Source organism: Anser cygnoides, chromosome 2, assembly GCF_040182565.1.
Source record: "Anser cygnoides isolate HZ-2024a breed goose chromosome 2, Taihu_goose_T2T_genome, whole genome shotgun sequence".
Lineage (NCBI taxonomy): Eukaryota > Metazoa > Chordata > Aves > Anseriformes > Anatidae > Anser > Anser cygnoides.
This window is the reverse complement of record NC_089874.1, coordinates 41,674,181-41,701,676: the sequence shown is the minus strand read 5'-3', so window position 1 is coordinate 41,701,676 and position 27,496 is coordinate 41,674,181. Positions and strand designations below refer to the sequence as shown.

The following is a 27,496-nucleotide window of genomic DNA, read 5'->3' as shown; positions in this document are numbered from 1 at the left end:
AGAGAAAGAGACTAAAGAGACTTGGGAGTAATTATCCATACTGAAATGAACAGAGTTCACAGCTGAATACAACTGAAAAGAAAAAAAATCCCACTGTTTTGATCTGCCTGTACGATGGAGTCTCCCGTTGAATTGATGCACAAAGCCGGAGCTTTTGTGCTTGCTGTGTCGATGCTGGTAACCAGAGCACCCCCAGGCTGAAGAGCCGGCACCCTGAGCTTCCAGCAGCACGAAGGACACACTTGGTGCCAGCCATCAGTTTGTCAATGTCACTGACAACTGCAGCGGGCAGGCAGTAATGGCAGTGGCAGGTGACCACCAGGTAGGTACAGCCCACCCGGGCTTGGTACCCCACGCTCTCCTTCACTTGCTGTGATCAGGTACAGAGGAAGACAACACAGACCGAAGTTTGCTGCCCTAGCAGGCAGCATCGCACAGCCTGTCCCTGTGAAACATCAAGAATGGGAGAGAATGACCACGCTGACAGGAGAAAGTCTCGTGTGTTTTACCTTACAGCCCACTGGGGCAGGAAAGAAGACTCATCACAGTTTTGGAAAGTGTTTTCTACAGTAAAAGGCCTGGCTTCAATCAATTGCTGCAGTACAAATGTTCAATACTAATCTTAATTTTTCTAGCAAGGTAATTTTTCCCAAAGGCTTTTCACAACTGCTGTGTGTGTGCAAGCTTTTGCACCCCTGCATTTCTGGGTGCATTTGAGCTACGGAAGCAGCACAGGCAAGCTGCAAGCTGCAGTTGTGCTAGTGTTAACTTGGGGCTGGACCCACCCTGTGCTCTCAGCTGTGGATGCTGGTTTTCCTTTCCGCGTGCAGCTTCCCACAGACCTGTTGGGACACTGAGTTGGTAACACCATGACAAACCCCCAGGAAGCAGCCCCGGAGCAGCTGCTTTCCCATCCACTGCTCTGAGCAGCCACAGAGCTGCCAGCCGAGCTCTCCACTGCTCCAGCATCAGCACAGTAGCATGCTGATGAAAGGAGAACTGTTTTCCTTCTCCTCAAGAAGGAACTGGGCAAGCTCAGACTCCAAAATATTGCATAGACTTAACCAATGAGTTGGTTTGCTTACACAATTTCATGACCTGCTTTATCCACACAAAATTTGCACTTCACTGTGTGTAAGGGAGAAAGCAACATCAAACCTAGAGCACCAGCCTAAGCAAGAGCTACAGCTTGGCAAGTACATGACAGGAAAGATAATCTTGCCCTAATGTTTCTCACCTTGGCACACTGCAGTACCTGCCTCACTCTTGCCAGTGACCAGCACTGTCCTCGGATATCCCTTTGTGCTCTGATGTACTTATTAGGATTCACATGGACGAATTCAACGACATATTTAGTCATCACCTTTAGCTATAAGCAGTTAAAAAAAAAATAAAGGTTACCATCACAACTGCTTGAAGTGTTTCCTATGCTTCCCATTCCTTCTTAGCAGTCACCCACAGATTCATCAAAACTCAGCTGCTTGCCTCTCCAACTCAGGTGAAGTATATTTTCTAAGTTTCAGATGAAACAACAACAAAACAGGATTAGGCAGGGAAGATAAATTCCCAATATTGATCTATTTTTCTGCCATTTAAGAATTGTGTGGGGACCCAGCAGAAATTTAATAAAATCTCTCTCCTACCAACAGCTTATGGGTAGAAAACAATACATTCACGAGCACTCCTTTGGGTGAAAGTCCTCACACATTTAGAGTGGGTGCCTCAAACGCTGGTGGTTATGCTCCTATTTCCAATTGTGAATAAAAATAAAGTGTTCCTAGGGGAAGAGGATTACAGGAGGCTGAAGCCAAATTTATCAGCAGAGAAAAGTGCCTGGTAAGAGTGGTCACAGAGCTGTGCCTTTGTTCCCAGAGGAGTCCAGCTTCCTTAGCAAGCTGAGCACCTGCAAGGGGCAGAGGAAAGGCCAGACTGCTCTGGCCAAGTTTTCTGGGTCAAACAGCATGCAGGAGCAGCAAAGATCAAGCTGAGGAAAGTGCTGGTTTCAAAGGACAGCTCTGCAGCATTAACTGCATTTGGGAGGCAAATGGAGCAAGCAAGGGGCCTGGAAGCAGTACTCAATGTGGAAGAGCCCTGCACATCACGCAGGGCCACTTCTCCCTCCCCACCCGACCAGACGAGCTACAACCACTCTGCCAAAACCGCAGCAGGAGCCCATCAGGCTGCAGAGCCAGATGAATGAGCATGCAACATCTCACCTGCTTTAGAAAAGAAATTGAGAGGAGGCTGCAAATCCATCAGGACTTAAGGATCTTGCTGCAGGATAACACGCTGCTGACATTCAGGAGTTTGATCCTTCTAGCAGTGTCTAAATAGCATCTTTGCCATGAAATGATGAAGAGAAGGTAAAGGAGTCCCTGCGCAAAGCTTTCTCTCCTTGGTAGAGAAGGAGATATCGTTTGGGCTTAACAGCTGGTAGCAATCTTTAAATATTTGTCAGCTACCCCTGTTTCTCCTGGATTTTCAGTTGCAGCTGTTGTAACCAACAGTGCCATCTGCCTTAGAGAGCCTGGCCAGGAGCCCACTCATTTTGTTGCCTTTTTGCTTGTAATTTCTTTCTTGACTGATTTTTCCCACCCGTTCCTCTGGCACGGGCTCATGGCTCTTCTTCCTCTGCACAATGAGAGCAGCTTCAGCAACATCCACCCCTCAGACAGGGACAGACTGGCTGCGGCCACCTGTCCTTTACAGCCTCTCATTTTAGCTCTGAAACCAAGTTGTTGCTTCACCCGTTCTGGTGGTTGTCCCCATGGCTCTCCTCCAGTGCATAACAACATGAATTTGGAGCGGTTTTGAATTAGCTTTCTCTCCACCCAAGCAGCTCATGTTCCTGAATTCATTAGCCCAAACTAAAGAATCAGTGCCCCCAAACCACTGTAGGTTGCTGTAATCCATTCCCTAGAGGCACTGCCCAGTCCCCAGGCAGGATAAAGAAACAAAGGAGACTGCTCTCAGGTACCTGTAACAAAGGCCTCAGAAAAGATATTATCTCCTGCTTTCCAGGTGGAAGAAAGCACGCAAGGCCCTGAGTTGGATAGTCAAGATTTCCATACAATGCCAACATTAAACCTTCCCTTCAGAAACAAGGCTAGTTGTAGGCAACAGAGATCTAATGGTCACTGTGGCAATCACACTGCTCCACCAAGCTGTGCAGGTGTGAGTTTAATGCTTCTGAGACCAGGTGTGACATGGATCCCGTCACACAAATCCTTTGTACATCAAAAAGGCAGACATGTCCTGGGCAGATCAGTACTGTGGGATCAGAGCTTTCGCTCTGACATGTCTACATCTGCTGCAGGGTGACCAAAATAACCTGAGCTCAAACCATCAGTCCCTGTTACCTAAAAGAGCTAAATCTAGTGGCAGTGATTTTAAGAAAGGCACAAAATCAACCCTAATGGAATCATGTCAAACTCATGCCACCAAAAGTCAAGCATTTGGATGCAACTGTCCATCATAAAAATCCCATCACAGTCTGGAGCTTGGGGCTCCAGATTTAGTTACACAATAATTAAGTAACCTCTGGCTAACCTGAAATGAATATTGCTGAGAACATACCCAAATTATCAGCTGTGTGTTACAATAAAAGCTACAATGAAAAAAAAAAAATCAGAATCAATCCTGATACAGCAATAGCTAGAGGTGTTAGTATGCAGACACAACACTGGTTTCATTTATCAGTAGCCAAGCTAATGGAAAAAAGCCTCAACACAGAATGTGGATGTGACTTTTAGGAAAGCTAAATTGCTAATTCATTCTGGTTAATTTTGACTAGGACTGCATGTCTGCACAGTTGACATGTGCAGTGTAAGCACATCAACATCCAAGACATAACATCAGTTAGGTATACTCTTGTAACCCTCCAGCCAACAGATAGGCAGGCAGGAGACAGCATCTCACCTGGAAACCTTTGCCCTGTAATGGCTGAGGAAAGGAATTCCAGTTGCATTGCATGGGGATTACTTTTTTTTTTTTCACTAAATATAAGATTGCTTATAAAAGATATGATGCTCAAAGACATGCAAGCAAAGGAAATCTTCCAGGGAAGAGTATTGTAGCCCTCAAGCCTCGTGTAACACAGCTGATGGTGGCAGAAACAAACCACGAAGTAATATAACCCACTTACATAAAAAATACCTCAGATATAAACACATTATTTTTTCAAATGATTCTCCTTTTGCAAGGCAACATTTATAGTAGTTTATAGATTAGCTCTGTTCAGCCCTCACTAAAGCGAGGCAAACAGCTTACCCTGTGCAGCTAGAACTTCATTTCTTTTCTGAGGCACTGTCTGAACTAGGGAGATATAAACCGCGGGCGGTTTATGCATTTTGTAGGTATTCTTTCCAGTTACTAAAAGGACTTGTTGCTGAGTGACACTGCCACAATGGGATTTTGTCTTTGTATTCAACCATACATTGCAACCCCACTAGTGGCCAGACCATCCACGTGCACTGCTTTTGTCGTCACAGCATGAGTTAGAGTCCTGCACCAGAAGGACAGCTTTATGGAGTTTACAACAATGAGCAAACAGTCCACCCCCACCTCAAACTGCATGAAACTACACGAAGCATCTTCTCCAGCAAGCTTGCATTTGAAACTGATTGAAAACCGATTGCAATATTTCTCCCTTTGATTCCCTAAACGGTCCCATCTCAGTGAAAACCTGCAAGGCTGGAACAGATCCTAGCTCTCCTGCTCAGCTGCTGCTCTCAGACAGCGGTGAGATCCAGCATCCAGCCATCAGTTACAGGCATGGCCCTGCTCCCGCAGGTTCCACACACCTGTGTTTGCCACAACTCATAGAGCAGCTACACATAATATGGAGCCAAAACCTGAATCTTTGCTCTGCTTCCTTTATGCCCTTGATCCTAGGAGGTTTTCATGGCTGTTCACGCACACAACCCCAAAATGAGGTACCAGGGCTTAGGGGTTTTCTTCCATACCCCAAAAAGTGGCAGTCTTCAGCTCACAGTCTCACTTATGGATGCTGAGCTTCATTCCCATCGCAGGAGTCTCGTATCAGGGGCGATTGCAAGTGAATGCTTGCCTCCGTGTAACGACAGCTTCAGAGACAGGAAAGGTTTCTGCTGCGCAGAAGGAAACGGTTCCACAAAATATTTGGCTTTTTGGTTTCATTCCAAATCAGAACGAAGTCACACAGCAAAGAAGCATTTCCAAATTACGAGGCAGCCCCAGCCCAAGGCAGGCCAGCTGGCTGGGTGCCCTGGCCTCCGAAACCCCGGGGTTTCCGCAGCCCCCTCCCTGGGCCGCTGCCTCTTCCAGAGTCCTGCGTCTGGGAAGCCTGGGGAGGCCGAAAGCAAAGCCAGGCCCAGTCAGGCTGGCACAAAGTTAGGTGGGTTTTGCCACCACCCAGCTTAGATTGCCTCAGAATTTTGTCCAAATCAAATTATTTCTCTGAAGGGCTTGTTTGCTGAGATCTGCTTCTCGGCTGAAACACTTCCCCACAGGAAGCTTTGTGCCCAGCTCCAGCCACGCTTGTTGGCAGCCTCCCCCATCTCCTGTCATCGAGTCACCAGCTGTCACAGCACTGCCGTCCTCTTAGCACCGTGGTCTTCTCATGTAGGGCTGGCGTGGCCTTTCTAGGTGGATACTTTCCTTCTGACAGAAAGATGTCAGTGTAGAGTCAGCTGAGAAAGGCCCCAGGGGATTGCTGTCGATCCAGAGACCACAACCTAAGAAAGTCCGTTTCTATGTGGAGAATGTGATTTATATCTCTAATACCATAAAGTGTCTGCACCTCTTACCATGATTGCTTTTACAGACTCAAATATTTTTAAAAGAAAATGAGTAATTAGATAAAAGCAGCCTGCTATCAGAAACCGAGTAATAATTTATAAGCCTTCACCAAAACTTGAACTGATTCTGACACTTCTCTTGGTTATTTACAGAAGAGAGAGAAACTCATATCAAATGTGCTCTGAAATCTATTTATAAGGGCAAGCTGAGAGACAGAGAATCTAAAACATAAGCATTTTTTGAAAAACCCAAGTGGGAATAAAACTATTTCCACTACCTTCCATTGTGCAGTATTTTAACAACAGTAAATACAATATATGGTTTTACTTGAACCAAAGCAGCTTAATATATATTTCCTCAAAACTAAACAGTGTCAAACTATGAGAGCTCTGCTCATGTTTCATTTATATACATTTAGCCATGGACTCAGAAGGGGACTTTAGCAGAAGCAGAGATGAAAAAATGGTATAGCTTCATGATAGCGCAATGAATAATACAATTACCTGAGTTACAAACAATTGATTTTTAGATCGGACGTTTTCTGATGCATTTTTGCTTTTGTCAGTAATATTGTAAGTCAATTACTCTCCAAAAGGCTTGAATGTTTAAGAACTTTAAATGACCACCTAGAGGTAACAGAGCAGCTAAGTCATACTGTCAATTAGACAGGCCTTTCTCTGTCATCCCTGATGTTTTAGAATAGTCTGTAAGTAGGACAGGACAGTTATCCAATAAACTCAGCTTTGAACAGAAATTATCCATTTCTAACATTTAAATAAAAGCTTTTTACAATCCCTCATAGATTAGTTTTATAACATAGCAGTTGTCTATCTCTCCTTGCTCATGACTGCAAGTACCATCTGACTACAAAATGTTTTATGTATTTTATAAATACACTAGTGTGCTGTAAATACATATATGTATAAAGCATCTCAGAAAGATCTTCATTATACATTTCTTAATAAAAATCAACGATCCATTTGTAAGCTTTTTATGTTAATATTTATGACAATCCCGCATTATTAATTTTAAAAAAATTAATTTACAGTAAACTATGATTTCTTATAACAAATGTAGATGTAATTAACAGTTAAAATTCATCTTAAAAAAAAAAAGTGTCACTCAGAAAGATTCAGCACAGTGCCAGTTTTAGATCTTAATTACACAAACCAAAAAGCAGTACCACGGCTTAAAAAAGGAGGTTTAAGACCACATGAAATTACTGGACTTTATTCACACAAATAGCTACAGGTGATTGCACATAAAAAGCAGGTAAAGAAGAAACAAATTAGAAGTTTGGAGCAGTGCTTTTAAAAGGGACTTGTAAGAGTCCTGGCACACTTTTTTGGTGGGGTGGACGGTGATGGCTGTGCCTCTTGGCACCCCACCCATTTGCCCTCCCTCTGCCCCAGAGGACAACATCCCCTCAGAGACAGCTGAGCAGCACATTAACCTGGTCCTGAATAGGTTTATCTCCCACCCCAGTAAGCACGTCATCCTTCATCTGGACATTCTCCATCTTCACATCCCATTTTCTACACTAATTCTTTTCTGATCACTTGACCTTTGATTTGCTATCATGGACCGATCACCAAAAGCTAATGGTAAAATGGTAACATCTCCTTTCAAAGGCCAACCAGCAGCCCATGTTGGCTTTCCAGAAGTCTTCATCTCCACCGTATCACAGAAGCAGAACTGAGAAAGCAGATCTTGAATAGCCTTGTTTTATACCTATATGAGTATCTGTCTTTCTTCCCACATTAATTTGAGGTTACGCAGTCCCTCTTGCAGTGTCTGTACCTCTGGCAGGTCTCCTCAGAACAACCAATTGTCAGACAAACGATGCCAGGTCACCCATTTTGCTGCCAGCTCCGCTGGTGTCTTCTCTTCTTGCTGCTTTCTCCAAGCATTTGGTGTATGGTTTCTGTTCTCCTTACTTTCAGCATAGGCTGTTGGTCTATCCAGGTAAAATGCTGCCCTCCATGTCCAACATGAGCGTATACTTTAAAGAAAAGCCCTTTGAGGAGCAGTGGTTCAGTACAAGTCTTTTCTATTTCCACTTTGACATAACCCCCTGTGTTCTTAGACATTTTAATTCTTTGTACTGCTAAACTAATCCAGATCTTAAATGCGCAATACAGCCCATGAAATTTAAAGCAATTTTCATGTCACCAGAAGCAGATTTTTTTAATTGTCTCTAACATCTTGAGCTGGACTTACCAATGCTATATAACCCTAATTTTCAGAACATATGAGTTTGGTCAAACAAGTGTTAAAAACACTCAGAAAACCTCCTCTGAGGTATGGAGAAAGTTTAGAACAGAAAACCTCCAGGAATAATAAACAAAAGCTCTCAGTGTAGCAGCAGCCCTATTTTCTCTCCTGAAGACAATTCTCATCTCATTAGAGTTAGTGGGGAAATCACCATCCACTCCCATGGATTCTGAATTTCTCCCCTCTTTACTTGGCATACTGTGGGTGTGTTATGATATCAAGACATGATTAGTCTTTTAACACCAGCTCTTCTGTTGGCAGCCCTCAACAATGTGGGTTACTGTAACTACAGAAGATAATGATTTTCAGCTTTGTAGACTTTTAGAAATGCAAATTAGGTACATGGAAAATTCACATATATGGATTGCATTATACTTTGCCTTCTTTTAATCACTCAATAGGTATACTTTAGAAGGAGCTAGAAACCATTAGAAAGCTTTTAGTACTTTAGCACAGGTTCTGTTTGCAAGTCCCCACCAGCTAACTGTGGCACTTTTTCATTTCACTACTCAATATCAACATGGTGTCAGAGACCAAATATCTCAGGATGTATCACAGAAAGTACCGCATTTATTCATGTTTGATCTCATTTTATATCAGCATCTTCACCATGTAAGCTGTAAAGGAAAATAAATTTTAAAAGAGCCACCCATGATTTAAAACTAGAGGAGAAATAATTAAGATTAGTAGCAGCCACAATTTCTGGATTAAGATATACAGTGCATAACCCACTTTTTATGAATCCACTTTATCCAAATGATCAGTAGCTCACTTTTTTTGTGTTGCTAGAGTTCAGAGGGCATGAAAAATCATGCTGGGATATTAACCCAATTACAATTAACAACTTGCATGATAAAAAAAAAAAAGTACTGTTCAGCTCTCTGACTCAGATAAAGACTGAAGGGAAGAAGCATGCTATAAATTTCACAGGGCTGGCCTCTAAAAATAAATACTTTTGAGAATTTTGACATGATAAATGGACAGAGGGAAATCTCCACGTTCATGCAGCTTACTTAAGCCTTGTTCTCTGGAGTCTCACAGAGTGTATTTAGCTTTTCATTTTCTTTTCAGAAATTTCATTTCAGAAGCACCTTAGGAACAGCTATTTTAAGCCTGCACATATCACTGAAGGGATGCCAGTGCTATCCCACTGACAAAGCTGCTTAAGCATGCCCTGAAATCAAACTCAGTAGATGAGAAAAGCAAGACAGAGTTTCTATTAGATGCTCACCCCTCACGAGATGTTTAAGTCTGCTGTTCAGTGACTGCTTTCAAACAGTTCATACTATCTCCCCCACCCCAAAACTCTTTTGTTGTGTACATTTTTTCATGTGTATTCAGCCTCCTTCTAGTATTTATCAGCATACTTTCACATGGCAAGCTGCCAATGAAATTCAATAGATGTGACGGACTTTAAGAAGTGATTAGAGTCTGTAGGTATTTGCTCAAAGACCTCCACCATGCCTTGAGAAGGTTCAGAAATAAGTTTGCCTTTCATATGCCCTGTTATCAGACAATAACATCCTCCACAATTTTATGCTCCAAAAACTCCTGGCAGCAGTAAAGAACAAAGGACCTTGTAATTGGCTTTTAAGAATGATAGAACTACAGCATTATTTTACATATGAAAAGTGAAGGTTATTGTTCAAGGCCATGTATTTCATCCTACACTGCATTAACCAACTATAATCAACACTGGCACCCCAAAAATCATGGATCAAAATGTCTTATAAGGCAGCTCATTCAAGTTGTTGAGACATTATAAGCTACATATGGTTTTCATGCTACTTAAAAAGCTCAGTTATTTTAACACCCCCACATCTAATAGCCTACTAGGTGCCTGTAAACTCCTCATTCGTATCTATATTCATTGATATTTAGAGATGGAATTAAATACATATTGTTCAAACCCAGAAAAACACTCCAGAATAACTCCCCTATATGGAAACAATGTTCACCTGAACATATCAAAAAAAACCTTTTGCATTCCCTTTACTAGGTCTGTGCATTTCTATCATTTACTTGTAGTTTGAGTATCTAAAGGTTTTAATTCAAGGTTGCTATTCCTGCGGAGCAGTGAAGCCAGGAGGCGAAGAAGTTGATTCAGGCTCTCTGTAGGATCGCAGATACATAAATTAAGTTATATTTCAGCAGTTCTAGACTTTGAAAGGACCACCTACCCTGTGAAGGAAGTTGCAGTAGAATATTACTGAAAGGAACTTATATATCACCTGGCAAATATATACGCCTAATGAACATGTAACTTACAAGAAACATCTAAGCCTATAGCTTGGTAGCCAACAGAATTAGCCCAGAAAGCATCTCATTAAAGACAATGAAATGTCTTTATCACATTGATTTAAATATTTGGCTATGCCACCAATAAGGAAGAAAGGAAGAAAGACAATTACAGATTCATTGGGGCATTTTCTGAGATTATTTTTTTTTAATTATTTAGCAATATTCTACTGTTCCCACCATGTAACCCACTAGTCGGCCTCTCCAGAGTGGATTCATTTGGATGAATAATATTTGAGCAATGCTCTGAGTCCCCTTTTAAATACAACGTGCAGTCCAAGAGAAAGTATTCTGGACTGGATCTCTGTAGACCATGGCTTTTACTACTGACTTTGCCACTGACCTTGATTGTGCTATTTACCTCTTTGTGTCCCCATTTTCCTCATGTCCTCTGCTCATGTCAGATCACTCAAAAAGATCCAGTCTCACATTTTGTGCCTCCCTCACACCCTGCACAAAATAGGTCTAATGTCTAGGCTCTGCAGTAATACAAATATATGTAGTAAAAACTTGTTCTTTTCCCTGAATTACCAGTGGCTGAGTGAAAGTTTATGTTTCCAGAGAGCAGCCAGTTCAGGATTAAGCTTTTAAGAACACAATAGTGCTCTTTAGGTCACTGCTATGTCAAGTATGAACGATGGCACTTTATCAAGGTGTAAGTGCAGCATCTGGTTATCTGTCCATATTTGATCTCTTTTTCACTGGCTTTTAACATGCCCTTACCAATTACACTGCTTTATCTTCTGTGGTGTAAGAGTTGACAAAGGTCTTTTGCAAGCTAAGAGCCCTTGCCGCACACCTGCCCCCACAGAGCATTTTTTCTCTAGGATGGATCACATCGCCTTTATTTTGAAATCAGTCATCCAAGTTGATTCTTGTGAAGGAGAACTTAACTAGAGAGAAAAAATCACTGTGAAACTGAGTAGCTTTGAATCACAGTTGGCAAACTAAAATGTAAAACAGCTGTGTATTTACACCGAAGTCAGTGGCACCTGGAGAAACTTTGTCCTCTGCATTACTTAGTCTTGTGCTGATTCACAGAATGACAGAATGGTTTGGGTTGGAAGGGACATTAAAGATCATCTCATTCCAACCCCCTGCCATGGGTAGTGATGCCACCCACTTGATCAGACTGATTCTCAGGAAGGATCCTCCTAAGGACCAGCTAAGCTCTGTTATCCTTTTTCCATGTCTCCCCAGAAATAGGCAGATTCCAGGTGAAGGCAGGCATAGTGCCTGCTTGTAGTAGCACCTAGAGACAATGCACAAGTCATTTTTCATGTAAACTTTTTTTATCTGTTGTGTGTACTAGGTGCCTCAGATGGGTGCCCAAAGAATCTGGAACAACAAAGAGATAACAAGCTCTTCTTCACACTGCAGTGGCTCCTTTCTATTCTCCCAGGCTTCACAAAAAGAAGCAGTGCAGGAGCAGAGAGCAGCCCAGGACACTCACATGCTACAGCCAGCAGCTCTCTATGCCTCTCAGCAGCTTCACAGAGACCAACCAATCTCCCCTCTGCAAATGGTCTGCATCTCTCCTGCTGACAGTTTCCCCCTTCTAATAGGTTGGAGAAAGCGTGAATTTCTCAAACCAGACACTCAATAGTTCTCAAAATCAATGCCAAAAATCAGATTTATCTAGCAGGAGTCTTGGAAACAGCGACGCATCCAATAACAGATAAGAAAAACATGTACATTTTGTGTTTTAATATCACCTATGTAAAAATTTGTGTAATCACATAATGCAAACAAGAGGAGCCCATGTGAAATTTTTCTAGTCCGGGCTTGGACTGTGATCAGCTGAGGTGTCACGCATGTCGTGCTGCATTCCCAAAAGGTGTTGTTAATGCTAACAGCAAGAATCACTCATGAAGTTATTTTCCCTTTATCAACTTGGACTACGCTTTGTAGTTGCCATTCCTATTATTTAAGCAGTAGATAATGGCTGAATTTGTCTGCTCTGTGCGTTCACATCTACCCCTTCACACACACACATCCTCTCTGAGACCGTAAGTCCATGTGCACTTGCTCCTGGCTGTGAAAAATCTTAACATACCATCCAATGGCATCTGAATCTAGGATTGAACTCAACTGTGCTAGTCTACGAACAGTACCACTAATTTCCATTTATTCCATACCTTCACAACAAGGCTAAGAAAAAATCCAGCATTTGAACTTCCTTATTCCTACAATGCCAGGAGATAGCACCAGTTCATACAAAAGCACTGAAGTCAAGAGGGTTCTACCTAGCATAGGTTAGGTTCTTAGGTCTCCTTTTAAGCTACAGTGCCCATCTCCCCATCACATGAATTCATATCTAGCGGACAAGCTTGCCCCTTTTTGTTGATCTGCTTCCTCCTTTCTTTTCACTCTGGTCAGCTGGTGGTTCCTCTTGTGCGATTAGATTTGGCAGGTGCAAGAGCATTTGTTAAAGCTGTGCACAAGCTGGGGAATCCTATTTTGACAGCTGATAGGTCTGCAGCACCCTTAGAGACTTTTAAAAGCACATTGAAAACTTCATTATTTACAAAGCTTTACAGCTGGGATGCACGAATCACCCATGGCTGATTTGTTGAAGGAACATTTGACCGTATTTTTAGGTATCCACTTTTTATAGACTTTGCATAAACCTAGAAAGGGATTCTGTCTCATATTCCTAATTTAGAAACTTCCTTTATTCTTCTTTTGCAGTTGATTTTTTTTTTTTGGGGGGGGGGGGGGGGGGGCGGGCAGGGGGGAGTTTGGGGGGATTTTTTTTTTTTTCCTTTGGTTTGGGCATTTCCCTGCTTTGTTCACTGCAGCAGTTATAAGATGAATTCTAGGTTTCCCTCAGCTCTGCACAGAATCAAAAGACGGTCACAGAGCAGCTGTGATCCCTTGAACACATCCAGGATATTGCATTGTATTTCAGCCCTTCTTTTCTTCTGTGCTTGCAAACAAAAGATTTTTTTACAGTGCTTTAGCAGCACGATTTCTATTACTTCCAATGTCTATTTCCCCGTGACCATTACCATTTCAGGCTTTTACTTGCTTTTCTTCCCCCTTCTCCAGTCAAACCATAATTTATGTTCAGATGCATGAAACTGACAGTATTTTCATTTCCCCTGTATCTCCAATTCCCCCTATCTCCCTTAGCTTAGGGAGAAACATTATGGATTGGTTTTTAGGGAACACCAACAGCCCATGCAGAAGTCAGAAGCAGCAGCAGGTGTTCAGCATCTCTGAACATCAGGCCCTTTCTGCATATTTATGCCACGCTCATTGCACAAGAACCTGAACACCTGCACCAGCCTGATGTTGCTAACTCTTCTGATATTATTTCCAGTCTGAGGCTATGTGCTGGTTTTAGTCAGTGCTTCTGGGATCATCCCATTACATGGAAATCTCAGCGTTTGTCATGTAACTCTGATCCTCAGGACCCCAGAGAAAAGCATGGATACACCATCCATGTGCTGTCACAGGTCAAAAACGCACTGCAAAATTCTTTGTTTTCTAAAATATTACCTTAGGCCAATCCCTTGACTATAGAAGGACACAATTCATGGTGCTCAAGACTCAGAGTAATGCAAGAAGTTTGAAGTGATTTACATTTTGTTCCCATTGTCAGTAGACAGTACACAAGGTCTGTACTAGAGGAGCTGGGAAAATGTTCATGCTGAGCAGTGACTTCTTTTTTTAAAGTTCACTTAAAATAAGCCTGTAATACTTCTGTAATCAAACATTCTATAAATACTCTAACAAATTAAGATACTGACAGCAATGTTCACTGTCTCCTTCTGAAAGGTCTTTAATTTATCATTCACATAAATCTCCGCAAAAGCTGGATTCTCCTCCAGCCAAGAAAATGAAGCTGCTGTCTGAAGTACAGACCCAGTCAGAACATCTGAGCTCTTGAGTATACTTACACTCATAACAAGCCAGGTGTGTATATACATACACACACACATGCACAGACACGGTAAAAAACTTGTATTATTCATACAAATTACTTGGAAATTAATTTCAGCCCAAGAAGGTGTCAGGTTTGTAATCTGTTTGCAGACAACTTGTAAACAGAAAGAGTTTGGGTTCACCAGATATTTATTTGCTCGGCTCAGTTTTGTGTTTAATAAATTATTGGATTTTTTTTCTCTACTGGGTTCTTAGTGGATATGAACAGATTTCACAAGGTTGATCTCACTCCCAAATACGCCAGGAGAACGAAGAACTTTAAGCTGTTTCCTTAACAACCTGATAATGCCACAAACACGGCAGTGAAGCTTCTGGCACTTGCTATTTTGAGAGGTTTTTATCTCTGTTGAAATGAAGAACCCACTGGCAAGTGGTCAGGCACAGGCTTCTCGTGGACGAACATCAGTGCTGCCAGCGGAGAGCCTCACCGTGCCCACAGTAGGTGCGCAGCAGCCTCAAGCACGTTGCATTTGCTGATTTGCTTTCCCTTGATCTTTCCATGAGGCTTCTCCAGGAGCTGCTGCTGCCAAGAGCATCTACCGGGATTCGCCAGAGCAGTCAAAGCTCTGCCAGCTTTGCTACTGTCTGTGGGATTGCACTCGGAAAGGAGAAACAAAAGGAGTTTTTTATTTATGCACCCAATATTGCATCCATCTCCTTCACTTGTAAGACGCGAGATAAGGATACCTGGGAAGAGCTGCCCTCTTCTGCTACAGCGCTGCGGGGCTGTGCTGAGACCTGCCCTGTTTCTAATATTTGCTCACATCTGTTATGTTCGTGCCAGCAACAGCCTCAGCCAAATATTTCAGATGCAAATGTTTAGACAGTGAACCACAAGTCATATCATATGGAAACATTTTTTTTTTTCTGGACTTTTGTTATGGATGCTGTTCAAAATGTAAAGATTGAGATCGCCTACAGGTTTTTTTCACGCTGCTTTGTGGTACACAGGTCTATTTTTGTCTAATTCTCTATTCGACTTGCAGACAGATGACTATGTAAGACTGTATAAATTCTGTTTTAGCTGTGTTTTCCAAATCAGATTTGGTGTAAATAGCAGTTCTTGTCCACAATAAAAAAAAAGCCAGCTTTCTAAAATACTTCTGTTCTCAGAGCTTGTTTGATATACTTCTGATCAAGCTCAAGCTTCAATTTTGTAAATCAAGGAACTTGAAAGTCTTTAAAAGCTATAATAAATTATGTAGAGTGTTCAAAGAAAAACTTGGGCCCAGAATATTTCTTCATCATGTCTCATGTAAGGAACAGTCCTGTAGAAACCAGTGAGGATTTATTGGGAGGCAAATGTAGCCATTCACTAACTGTCCCACCAGGAGGGAAGAGGGATTAGAGAAGTGAAGTTATATGTTAGCAAAAGGTAGCATCTTTTTTCCCCTCTTTTTCTTCCCATTTTTCTAAGTCAAATACATGATGTTCTCTGCTTGTGAATACCAAGACCAACTCTCCTGCTTCTCCCAGGGTAGGGATGCTGCCTCGCAGCTCATCATGAGCCTGTGTTATTTCAATCCACCCACGTTTGGAGGACTCCAGAGCTGGGCGGGATGGAATTGCAAACTGCTCATCCTGCCTCAGCAATCATCCACCTTCCTCACTACTGTGAGTAAAGAATAAATAAAAATAGAGAGTAAACAAAAGACACTCCTACACAAGAAGCAATTACTTTTTCAGCTGATTTTAGCTAAGAATGGCCTTTGTTGTCAAGGCTCCTCCATTTTCATTTCAGTTGTTGTTTCTTTTTGTATTGATCTTTTGTAAACATTGTGACTTGTAGCAATTAGCAATATTAGCAACTTGTCTGGCAGCAATGTACATTAAAGCAGGTATTTTCTGGAACAGAGTGGGAGGGGAGAAATGGTAAATGTTATCCATGAAAAACACGGCCTGATTTTTAAATGAGTAGAGAAAGTCTTCTGAAGGACTGTACAAATGAGCTTCAGTCATAGCAACAAACACTCTCCTCTGTTTTCTATCCCATCATACAAAATGCACGAACAGCCCTGGGACAGGGCCCCTCCCAAACGGGCAGGCTGGTAAGCAAGCACCGTAGCTCAACATCTTGCTCTTACTCTCCAAGTCCTCAAGGCTTCTACTGCTTTGTGCACGAGCCAGCAGCCGGTAGAGGGGAAGCCACAGGCACAAAGCAGAGTCCTGCCCTTGCCTGACTGCCCACCTCCCCGCCCCGCAGACAGCAGGGTATTAGGGGACAAATGGGGAGAGCGCAGTGTGGGGAACATGGCCGTGACACCGTCATGGGAGGAACTGGTCTCCTCAAGGGGTGACCCACCAGGTCATGTCCCCCAGGAGACACCTCCAAGGAAAACCCCTTCCTGCAGACCAGCTGGGCATCACTCTCGGTGGGACGTCAAGCTCTCTGGCCTTCAGAACAGGAGAACTCTGCATATGGCTATAGGAACAACCAGAGGTACAACAAACTTGAGAAATACAACAAGTAAAATATTTCTGTGGAGTCCTGTTGACAAGTGAGCTGAATTATTTTTTTTTTAAGAGACCTGGATTTAAAGATCTACAAGTGGCCAAATATCAGTTCAGACGTTAATCTATTGACTGGATCAGAATCCTAACCCACACCCCTCGATTCTCATCTCCTGGGAGGGACTAACGTTGAGTTGCTCACTCTGGAATGGGAGAACAAAATCACTTAATACACTTTAGAGAGCCACAAATTGTAGAGACTGCCATGCAGGAGATTTACCTATAGTATTGCTCAAAGGTGTTTCTGAGAATGGATATGTTAACACTCAAGCACATTTTAGACTGTGATCACCTAAGTTACATAGAAAAGTTAGATGATACACAAGAAAGAGGCGGAGTATCTAATTGTGAAGATGGTTAGAGAAAGCAGTCTGCAGCGCACACGATAGTTACTGTGGGATGCAGTCATCAGTTCCCTGATGAGAAATGCAAGGTAGCCATCAGCTGCCTTTGTTACTGTGCACCAGCGAATGTAAAGGGGACAACTCAAAAACCAAATTGTTCCATGTTGCCCTTGAGTGCCTATTGTCTGGTGTTAAGAGGGGTTTGAGGATTACCGTGCATGCTGAAAGAGCCATAAAAACTTTAGGCCGACCACAGTGCTTTTTCTGCTGGAAATACTTCCCAAGATTTAGCCATAACCCATCCATTGAATCTGCCCTTCCAGGAGCCCTGTACATTAGGAGACACACACAGTCTTTCTGTCTGTCCAAGGCTGGTGAGGACAGCCTTACAGATGGCTTTTGCCTTCTGTTACCTGGGCCAACCAAATACTGCCTTTTTGACAAAGCTCTGGAAGCAGTCTCCTCACTCATTTTGTTGAGGTACTTATTCAGTGTTTATGATGGAAATTTTTCTTCAAACTTGGGAAAGTAGACAGTTTCTCAAGGTTTACCTGGTGAGGAGCCTTCCTTCAAGGTCCCACTGGAGGACAAGTGAACGTGCCAGGCACCCAGCAGCTCCTCGGGACAGGTGAGCACAGCAAGGCACAGAAGGCAGCAGCGATGTTTGGAGCTTGCAGAGGGTGTGCCAGGACAGGCTCTGAGCTGCCTTGAATGTGTGGCTGCCTTTCAGCAGCTAGGGGATGTATGTCTGAGCATGCAGAGAAGGACCCACAGGATCCTCCAGAGCACAGAGGTGTAGATATACAAGTGCACTGTACTTTATGCCTTTTGGTGGCTTGCAAGTGTTTTGCAGGCTGAAGCAGTTCAGCTAGTTGCACTGAGACCATTTGATGGTATTTGTAAAAGAAGCACTGCTTTCTCTTCTGCCAGCAGAGGAAAGTAGCTTTGTAACAGCCCTAGCAAGACAGCTGTGCAGCAGAAGACTGGCAGACAGTACCTGAGATAATAGCACAGGGACGGTAACAAGTCAGCAGGAGGCACAACCCAGTTAGTCACAAGTGGAACAATGTGGAGTCAGGTTTTGCCTTTCCCCAAGGGATTTTGGCCTTCTGTTCTGATGCAAGCCTTTGTTTTGGAGAACAATACACTCCCCCTTGGAAGGAGCACCACAGCCATGCAGCCTTTAGGTGAACAGCCCTTGATGGGGGTTTGTGAGAAATGATCAGACCAAAGTATCCCCAATAATGTCTCTTTAGTCCCCCTAACCCTAGAGCCCTGAAGGGCCAGAAGAGGTACCACTTAACATTGTGGTAGGTGAGGCTCAGCTGGAAAGCAGTCAAACTGCTTACAACTGCCTGTCCATACCCCTCAGCTGGGTTACATTAATACTGTCTTACATTATGGATGCCTTTTCATATTAGTTTCTAAAGAGCAAATAAAAAGGAGTAATTTATAGCAATGGTTCCCAACCAAGGAGGCAGGCTCAAATGCTTTATGAGTAAATCCTGGAAGCCCAGCAGGAAGCCTCTGTCAGATCCGTTGTCAAGGTCGGTCCAGAAATTACTGCCCTGCATTTGATCTTGCCTCTGGAGTGAGGGAGGCAGCCATCAGGTAGGTAAGGTCAAGAGGAAATGTAGTACAGTCCAGTGAAGGCATTATTGCCATTTTCACCAGGACAATGGCTGGATAAAAAAGACTGTGCACCTTGTTCAGAGCCAGCTACACTTCCCCTGCATGTCTCACCACTCCCTGCTGCACAAGAGTTATCGTGAGCCAGTTGTAAAGCATCCTCCACATCAGCCACCTCATCCCTGAGTGTGCAGAAAAAGCAACTCAGCACACACATATCTTCCATTCTCAGCCAGGAGAGGGACTTCAGAGAAGGAAAAAAGAAGAAAATAAATAATAAAAAAAAGTACAGCTTTTATAGCTGCCTCTACAGCAAGTAATCAAACACAGCTCTCTCAAAAGGATTCCCAGTCAGAAGCACGGAGCAGAAGCAGCAGTGAATGTGACAAAGCAGCAAAGCTGGCCCTGAGAGCTGCAGCCATGGTAGTGGCTGCCCAAGGATGAAGGCATGTTTTCCTGTTTCATTTTACATAGGTAATAGGAATACTCATGTATTTCTACTTGCATTTATATATATAAAACACCATACATAGATACACTGTCTGTAAATACTAGGTAACACCATATCTTAGTGAGCCAAATTATGTCTGTCACTGATTTGTATTCACTAGACCCTACAAAAGGGGCTCAACTGTGCTCTGAAAAACTTCCAGTGGAACTGCTGCCCCCAGCAAACCAAGTAAAGACTAGAAAGTTCTTGCAGAAGCAATACACTTCTTTTTCTTCTATACTTACCATTACCACCATAGAAGCAATTCTTGAGCCTTCAAGGGTCAGCGGACCACAAGTTAAAAAATGCTGCCTCAGAAACCCTGATGGAAATCTGAGGTGCGCTATGCTAAGCACTTCCAAACAGCAGAGGTAACATCCTGCTTCAGAGAGTGTAGAGTGAATAGATCAGATGGAGAGAAGAGACACTGGGAGTAGGAAGCACTAAGAAGCGATACCCTCTGCCTGAAGATGTCCAGGTTACTAGCAGAGCCTGGCATGGTTTGCTTTGACGGTGTGCAACTCTCCTTGGAGGTAAAAAAGCCATTTTCCATCCTAAGGTACAGTGGCAGCTGAACTGAAGGGAAGTTCATACTAAGGACAACAGTTTTCTTGCTTTTGATGCATTTATGTAGATATATATGTGTGCATATATGTATTTTAATGAGTTTAAAAAATTAGACGATGCTTTGGCAAGGTACAAAAAAAATCGAATATTTTAATCACTACACAACATATGGATTCGTTCACATATGTTTAAACCTGCAGCATTCAAATAATGCAAAGGAATTTCATTAAAACCTACATGCCATTGTTTTTGTAATCAAATGCAGGTTGCTTTAAGATTTATATTTATTTACTGATGAATGTGAAGAGTTTAAACAACTACATTTTAAGTTAAGCAACCAAGTTTTAGTGGTTTCCTGTCTAGTTTTTCATTTTCTGGTGCTTTTCTTTTTTTGAATAAAATGTTAGAAACCATGGGTAATTTTAAAAAACTAGCTTCTTCATGAAAGAGAGATTACAGAGGGTCACATTTTCTGTGTGAACACACATAACTGGAAATTAACTGTGTAGTTGCACACAAAATATGATATAATATAACCTGAATGCAAATCAGTTGATGAAAAAGGAATATGCCATACAATATCCAGTAAACACATACATATGTTTTTACTGTAGAAACCCTGTCAGAGAATTCACATTATAGTGGGAATAGCCAGAAGTCCTATGGGTTGATACCAGTTATTTACAGTTCCTAGCAATTGTTAGAATGTGAAAAATTACTCAAGCATAATAAAAACTGCTATAAACCATAAAATATAATAGTAGCTGATAAAGAAAAGGAAAGCCTGTGGCAGAAATCAGTCGGATATTACAAACAAATGTAACGGCAAATTAGAACACAGCTCACAACTTGTCATATAGCAATAAACTATAGATATTTTGGTACTAAAAAGCAGTAAGAGGGGCTTTGTAGATTAGTTTCAATTGTGAACCTATTCTGTTCTTTTAGAGCACTCCATTAATAAAAAGGTTTATTGTGTGGACTACAACCCTGAATATTCTCTCATTCTATACTTCCTGCATTCAAGGAGCAGTTGCAGCTGAGCCAAATAACTGCACACAGGACCCTGGCATCGCACCCATGGCAAGACATCAAATCACAGGAAATCAGAATCATCCTGGAATCATCTAATGAGTATGTTGCAGACCTACTAAGGCACGGATATAAATAAGCTTTTGACTGCAAAGGAATCGTTAAAACCGAAGATCCTGACCATATTATCCACAAGACTGAACATCATAGCCAAGTGAAGAAACAACGCGCAAGAACATAATTAAGAGCAGGTTAATATATCCATGTTACTTACCTTGTTAAATGAGAGGTACCCTAATAATAATTAAGCCAAATAAAATCAACTGCTAATGGGAATATGTCATTGACTTCTTTTGATCCTACTATTCATTTCACTAACTCTCACATATTAAGTTAAATAGATAGTTTATATAAAGATCAGTTAAGGCTTATTTTCACATATTATTCTGTTTTTCCCCCTCATTGAGTTAGTGATCTGCTATCCTGGTAACACAGAAAAACAGAAAAGTTTGCTTTCACATTCTTTAAAAAGGGGTGTTCTCACCTAGTGGGAGTTAATATAATATAGTAATATAAATAAATATATTTATATAATAATATAAGTAATATTTTAAGAAACTAAATTAACAAGTAGTTAATAGGGGCAGCTGCTTTGTTAGTATTTCTAGATTTAATTCATTCTTATGACAATTCTAAGAAATCTGGTAAGTTATTAAAAGAGTATATACCAAGGGCGTTGCATAAGCACAATATTTTTTAAGGGCTGTTTTGTAACACAGTATTTATTTCTGGCCTCAATATTACACTGAAATAAAGACTGCGAATTCCTACTTGATTTGGCTATTATATCAAAAAGTAATTTATGCTCTTCTATGGACAGCAACATTCCCAACTTCAGACAACAGACAAAGCAATTGAAGTATATCACTGAAGTTTTACTACAGTAGTTGACTTAGCTATTATTGCACTTCTTCCCTAAAGGAAGGAAAAAAAAAAAAGCACACGGGTTAGCTCTTCCTTTAAGATAAGAAATTTCAAGTTACAGAAAGCAATGTTTTATGGAATGCAAGTGACATTTGAGCCAGACTATATCTTTCTATTAGGTAAAGAGTAGAAACTTTCTGGTGCTACAGGAACTATATTTTAATTGATTTGTGAATATGCATTATTCCCTTCTACTATTTACTTAAGATGGAAATATTGTTACTATGTTTATGTGTTCTATTTCAACAGACTTGTAGCTTTTATCATAATAGCAAAATGTAACATGTTATACAACATATCAAAAAATACTCAAAGAGACAAAACAAAATAAGCAACAATGAATAGAATTTGCATCCCCATTTTATAGCTGGAGAACATAAGAAGGAATGAATACTTCAGGAGTGTATTTCAAATCTATTTTCCATAGCATTTCAAGGATGGATTCCTGAACTCACCTTATACAATGCTTTTTTCAACATACATTCCTGTAAACCTATTTTACTTTAAGTAACCTCTAAGAATTAATTCCCTGAGGAACTCTCTCAAAAGAAATCCAAGCTCTTTGAAGTCCCTGGCTGATACGAGCCCAACAACTTCAGAACAAGGAGAGCTTCTGCTGCATTATATACAAAGCTAGGTTTGCCTAGTATCTAAAAAGTGTTATTTCAAGATATTCTGATTCTGTGCAACAGGCAGGACAGTTATTACATATTACTGTTCGGAATTAAAAATACTTCTGTATTTGCTGTAAACTGCAAACGCTGCTCTATTCAGAATGCATGTTAAATTCAATACATTTGTGACTACCAATGATTAATTCCCTTCACTGTCTCCAGCATCTAAAAAACAAGTCAAATTCCAGCAATAGTCTCTTATTTTCAGAGAGAACTTGATCAGGTTTTAAATACTCATGGTAAAGACAAAATGTTTAATGATCTCTTCAAAAGTTGCATCAGACATTTTATCACTATCACTTCACCTCCAGCCAGGAGGAAAAGGAGGCTACAAAAAGAGATGGCAGAACTCCATCATAAAAGCAATATTCCTTCTAACGTAAGGAAGCTTCCAGCAATGAGCATTAAAGATTGTTCAAAAGCTGTGGCAGACAGACCTAAAGAATACTGATAAAAAGATAAATTATGCTTTTCAAACTCTATTTGTTACCTACCAGTAACCAAAAAATAAAAAAATTAAGATGGTTTCAACACACACAAAAAAAAAAAATTCAAAAATTAAAGATCCCCCACGTTTCTGACCATGTCATTCACACATTTTGTTCAGCTCAGTAACTCCCTCTCTCTTTTTACATAAAGCTGAAGCTCCTTCATTTCACATCTGCTTGGCATTATTTTCACTCTTTAGATCTCATCAGAGTAGACAAATAATCTGAGGAAATATTTTGAACTGGTTTCCATCTTACTCTGTTAATTTATTACTGAAATAGAACATCAGTAGACAGATAATATGAGGAAAGATTTTGAACTGGTTTCCATCTTACTCTGTTAATGCATTACTGAAATAGTACATCAGTTTGCACCTCATTCTACATAGTTTTAGCCTTCATAATTGCAGAATAAAATTGAAAACACATGAAGTAAGTGCACTTGATTGTGGTACACAAAGTACAACATCCATGTCAGTGGGAAAAGGAACAAGAGACAAACCAGTTTTGGTTGCTGCCTGTTATTGAAAGGAAAAAATGAGAATTTTAATCATCGCCGATGGAGGAATTATTTGGTACTAAGAGATCTGAGCTGCCTAACTAATGGAATAGCAGACGAAATGAAGCATTTTCTTTTCAGAAGACCAATCTCTATGCCAAGAAATACTCAGGCTACAGAAAGTGTGCACACATTTGAAAAGCAGTGGAGGCTGGGGGTCTGTTTAGCAATGCTAAGCAGAGCATGGAAAGATGCTTAGAAGTCCTTTCCTTGGCACTGGTCACAGAGATTCAGCTAAATGTAGGATTGCATTAACCACCAGTCACCACTGGTGATATTGCCTGCTACATAAGCAATGAGGTGGTTCCTTGCTCGGAGGTTTTTGTTATTTGTGGTTGCATCATGTTTTCAGACTTCTTACCTAGGATCCTGGTCATGGAGAGAACCCAGCCATGCTGGGAGCTGAATATAATATAGCCCCTTTCTCAAAGTGTTCACATTCCCAACAGATTTTAGCATCTTTACTTTGATGTTTGGAAACTGCCTGGGACTAACCTGGAACAACGTGTCAATACCACCATGGTTTAGATTATACGCAAGACGCAAGATGAAAAAGAATTCTCCAGGAACCATCTCTTGACTTTGTAATTCAATTTTTTCTCTCTTCTTAAACCTAAATCACAGATCTACTGACTTCTCCAGAGCCCACCTTCAGCAGCAAAGAAAGCCCTTGGGGAAGTTCAGCACATCTGAGGAAATCAAGGACCTGGCAGTTCTGCCGTGCATCTTTGTGGACTTTGTGTCTGAATCTGAATGCTGCTGCTGTGTGTTGTGCTGTAATCACACACTTTCTTTTCAGACTTTGGAAACTGGGACTAAAATTGCAGATGAAGAGAAATTCCCTAAGAGACTGAGTTTGTCCAGATCTGTCTAAGGCACTTTTCACTTCACCAGTTTTTGTACGTAAACAAAAGCAGGGTGCTCTTCAAAGACAAATTACTTTGGATTCCTTATAGCCAAAGTGCCAAACCAATTTAAAAGCTGGAAATAGAAACTGAATACCCCTGCTAATTAGGATCCAAGGGGACATCCTGCAACACAAACACTGAGTTTCTCTTTATTACAACAATGCAGAAGGCACTTGTCAATCCGCTGACAGCCAGTCCCAGCAGGACTTGGGGCCAGTTATAAAGACTGTACAGGAGAAGCTCCCTTTTATATTCTTCCTATACTGGAGACAGTGTGGGCAAGTCTGTCTGCATAAGTTAGAACAGGCTGCCCTGCTCAAGCACTGCCTCACAGGACTAGAACTGAGCTGGAAATCAATGTGCAACAGGACTGTAGCAGCACAAGGAGCAAACAAAACCGGCTGTACTGTTTTTATGAAGACTGGGCACTGCAGTTTATCTGCTTGCAAACAGGGAACAATAATAGAGCTAAGACACCTGAGGTAAACAGCTCCTGGAGTCACATAAGACAGGCTGAGCTGCTTGATGGGGAGTTTCAGGTGCTAGGACCCATGCAATGACGCACTGCAAAGGATCAGATTGTCAAAGGCATGGAAATCATAAATATCACAAAAGGATAAAACCAATAAGGGAACTAGGAAAGGGAGGAGTCTTCAAGCTGGCCAAGATGCATGAGGGGTGAAAGAGCAGCAAGCGGGTCTCTCTCCCAGCCAGACGGCAATGACGCAGCTGAGGGGCCATTCCTGAGGCATACAATGACGGCTGGGATTAAAAAGAAAGGATCTGTGGAGATGCTCCATCAGGCCACCCTAGGGTTTGGCAACACAAAGGGTGTGCAGGTACTTTGGCTTCTCTTCAGCGTCTACAGCTTGCCATCTCTGCGCACCAGCTACCTCTGGTGAATAACAATTGCTTGCTTCTGAAGAAGTCATTTTTAGTCACTTTAATCAGCTGCTGTCAGAGGCTTCCAGACGAAAGAGTTTGCAGGTGACAAGCACAGCTGGGCCTGTCATGTTAATGCGATCGGTTTCACTTCGCTCGTCTCTCCCTGGATGGAGCCACTTGATCTCGCCACTGCTGGGTGACTTGAGCAGCAGCTCCCTAACCAGAGCTGACAAGGGTCAAAAGTATCTATTCTGTGCCTGAACCCCAGCTCACCTTGTAATAGTGATAAAGGTAGATGTTACCTGTGCCAGAAGCAAGAGCTCTGACACTTGTAGTGTTTGTATTTCCCCTCTACAACCAGAGGAGCTCCCCTTGAGCAAGATTTGCCCTTCCAGCACCAGCGCGTCTGGTTGAAAGCCCAGATCACACCTCCAGAGCAGAGCTCACTACACACTGGAGACACTGGCACAGAGTCCTCCATGGCTGTCTAGATATCATGGACCTTGAGAGAGTTTCCTATTATAGTAAATTAAGTTCATTTTACCTGCTGAATGCCCTTATACCCTAGCTAATGAGTGCCCTTATTACAAGGCTTAATTCAGTTTTCATTGTACCTTTAGAGTTCAGCCTGAAAGCCTCTTTTATTAAATTCTTGCTCTGCTAGTTCGATAGTGAGCCAGAAAAACCATGGTAGTGTTAAATTTTAAGTCATATTGCATAGAGAGGGCAAGGACTGGTCTTCTGTAAATCCACATAATAAATTCTAGTAGAAACCCAGCATATTAGTCCTTGTCAGGGTAATGGCTGCTAAAGAAATGCTGTGCCGGTCATTTTAAAGAGAACTTGAGAGATTCCCAGTAATTCCTCACCAGCACGTACTTCCCCTGTTTTGCTGAACTGCATTTACGTCCCACTATTCCAACTCCTCCATTTTTAAAATGGTGTTCTTCAGTAAAGTAGCCTATTCTACGTAAATACCAGAACCTTTTATCACTTAACTACACACAGTGTTTCTCTAAAGCAGCAGGTATTTTACAGAAACTCAAAGGCGACAACAAACAGTTATCTACCCCGCAATGGTGGCCGCAACCAGCAAATTTCCAGCAAAACTCAGCTAGCTCGCCAGCTCCCAGCCACAGACTTACAGCTTTAAAAAAGAAAAACAGGCCAGCTTTCCAATTCAGTAACTGTGCTAAGTTCTCACAGGATGCTGAACATTCAGGGATGCCTGAGGTAGCAAGCCAGCTGAGAGCCGACCTTTCATCCTCATCCAAAACCCTTGATCTGTGGCAGGTTTCTCACTAAGGGAACAAAGAGTAAGCACATAAAGAAAAATATATGAGCCTCTGTTTATATACTGCCCTTTTTTTTTTTTTTTTTTTTTTACAGCATGGTTCAGCTCCGCCACCATCCACAAAAACTTCTCCAGTGTTTAGCTCAGTAGAATATTTATTTTATTCTCCACTGCATGAAACGCTGTTTGAAGCCTGAATAGCTAATAAAACTTTTGGCCTTTAGTAAGCAACACTAAGTTCTTCCCTCAGGTATGTAAGCACAGGCAAACACGCACATGTTTCAGGATGGAAATAAAGCTGCCAGGGCGCTTCTAGCTATTGGCACACTCTCTCCATCCAGGTTAATGTAATGTGCTATGTAGGCCAGACAGCAAGCATAAACAGGGCTTAAACCTACAGCATCCTTAATTTTTCTGCATAAACAAAATTAAGCAATGGAAATTTATGCACCAAAATCAAAGGTTAACACAAAATGGAATTTTAACTTTTGATCTGGATTCTTAAATCTATTTTAAGGAAAGGCAGCACTTGATGTCTTGTCCCGCTCCTACTTACTATCAGGAAGGTATTTATTCAGCATAATTAGTGAAAATATACAGCTTTTAAACCACTGGTCTACTACTTTCTTCTATTTCTGGAAAAAAAAAAAAAAGTACATTTTCATTGGAAAAAAAAAACAAACAGTACATTTTATGCCACAAATATTTTAACTCTGTCAAAACTTTGACCCTGCTATGAAACAATGTTGTTCCATAGGAACCGACACAAAGATATTTGAAGATATTTTCACCAAAAGGTGGCTGGTTTTCTTGGTGGGGAAGACACAGTA

The 27,496-nt window shown here is 41.6% G+C and overlaps 1 protein-coding gene across 4 annotated transcripts in view; it reads right to left on the bottom strand.

The window, feature by feature from the left end:
- The window catches only part of LOC106030296 (uncharacterized), an 81,010-nt gene that overhangs the window by 15,098 nt on the left and 38,416 nt on the right, over positions 1-27,496 (bottom strand). The window contains exon 1 of one of the 4 annotated variants that reach the window (XR_001203655.3): positions 2,217-5,794. The exons of 1 other annotated variant lie outside the window; for it this stretch is intronic. Coding sequence is in view for 1 of the 3 variants with exons in the window: in XM_066991924.1 (XP_066848025.1) it covers positions 1,238-1,360 (123 nt within the window). In the remaining 2 variants the exon portion in view is untranslated. Of the gene's footprint in view, positions 1-1,237; positions 1,520-2,216; positions 5,795-27,496 lie in introns of those variants that run through there. 2 more of the 4 variants (XR_001203656.3, XM_066991924.1) reach the window with 2 other exon arrangements.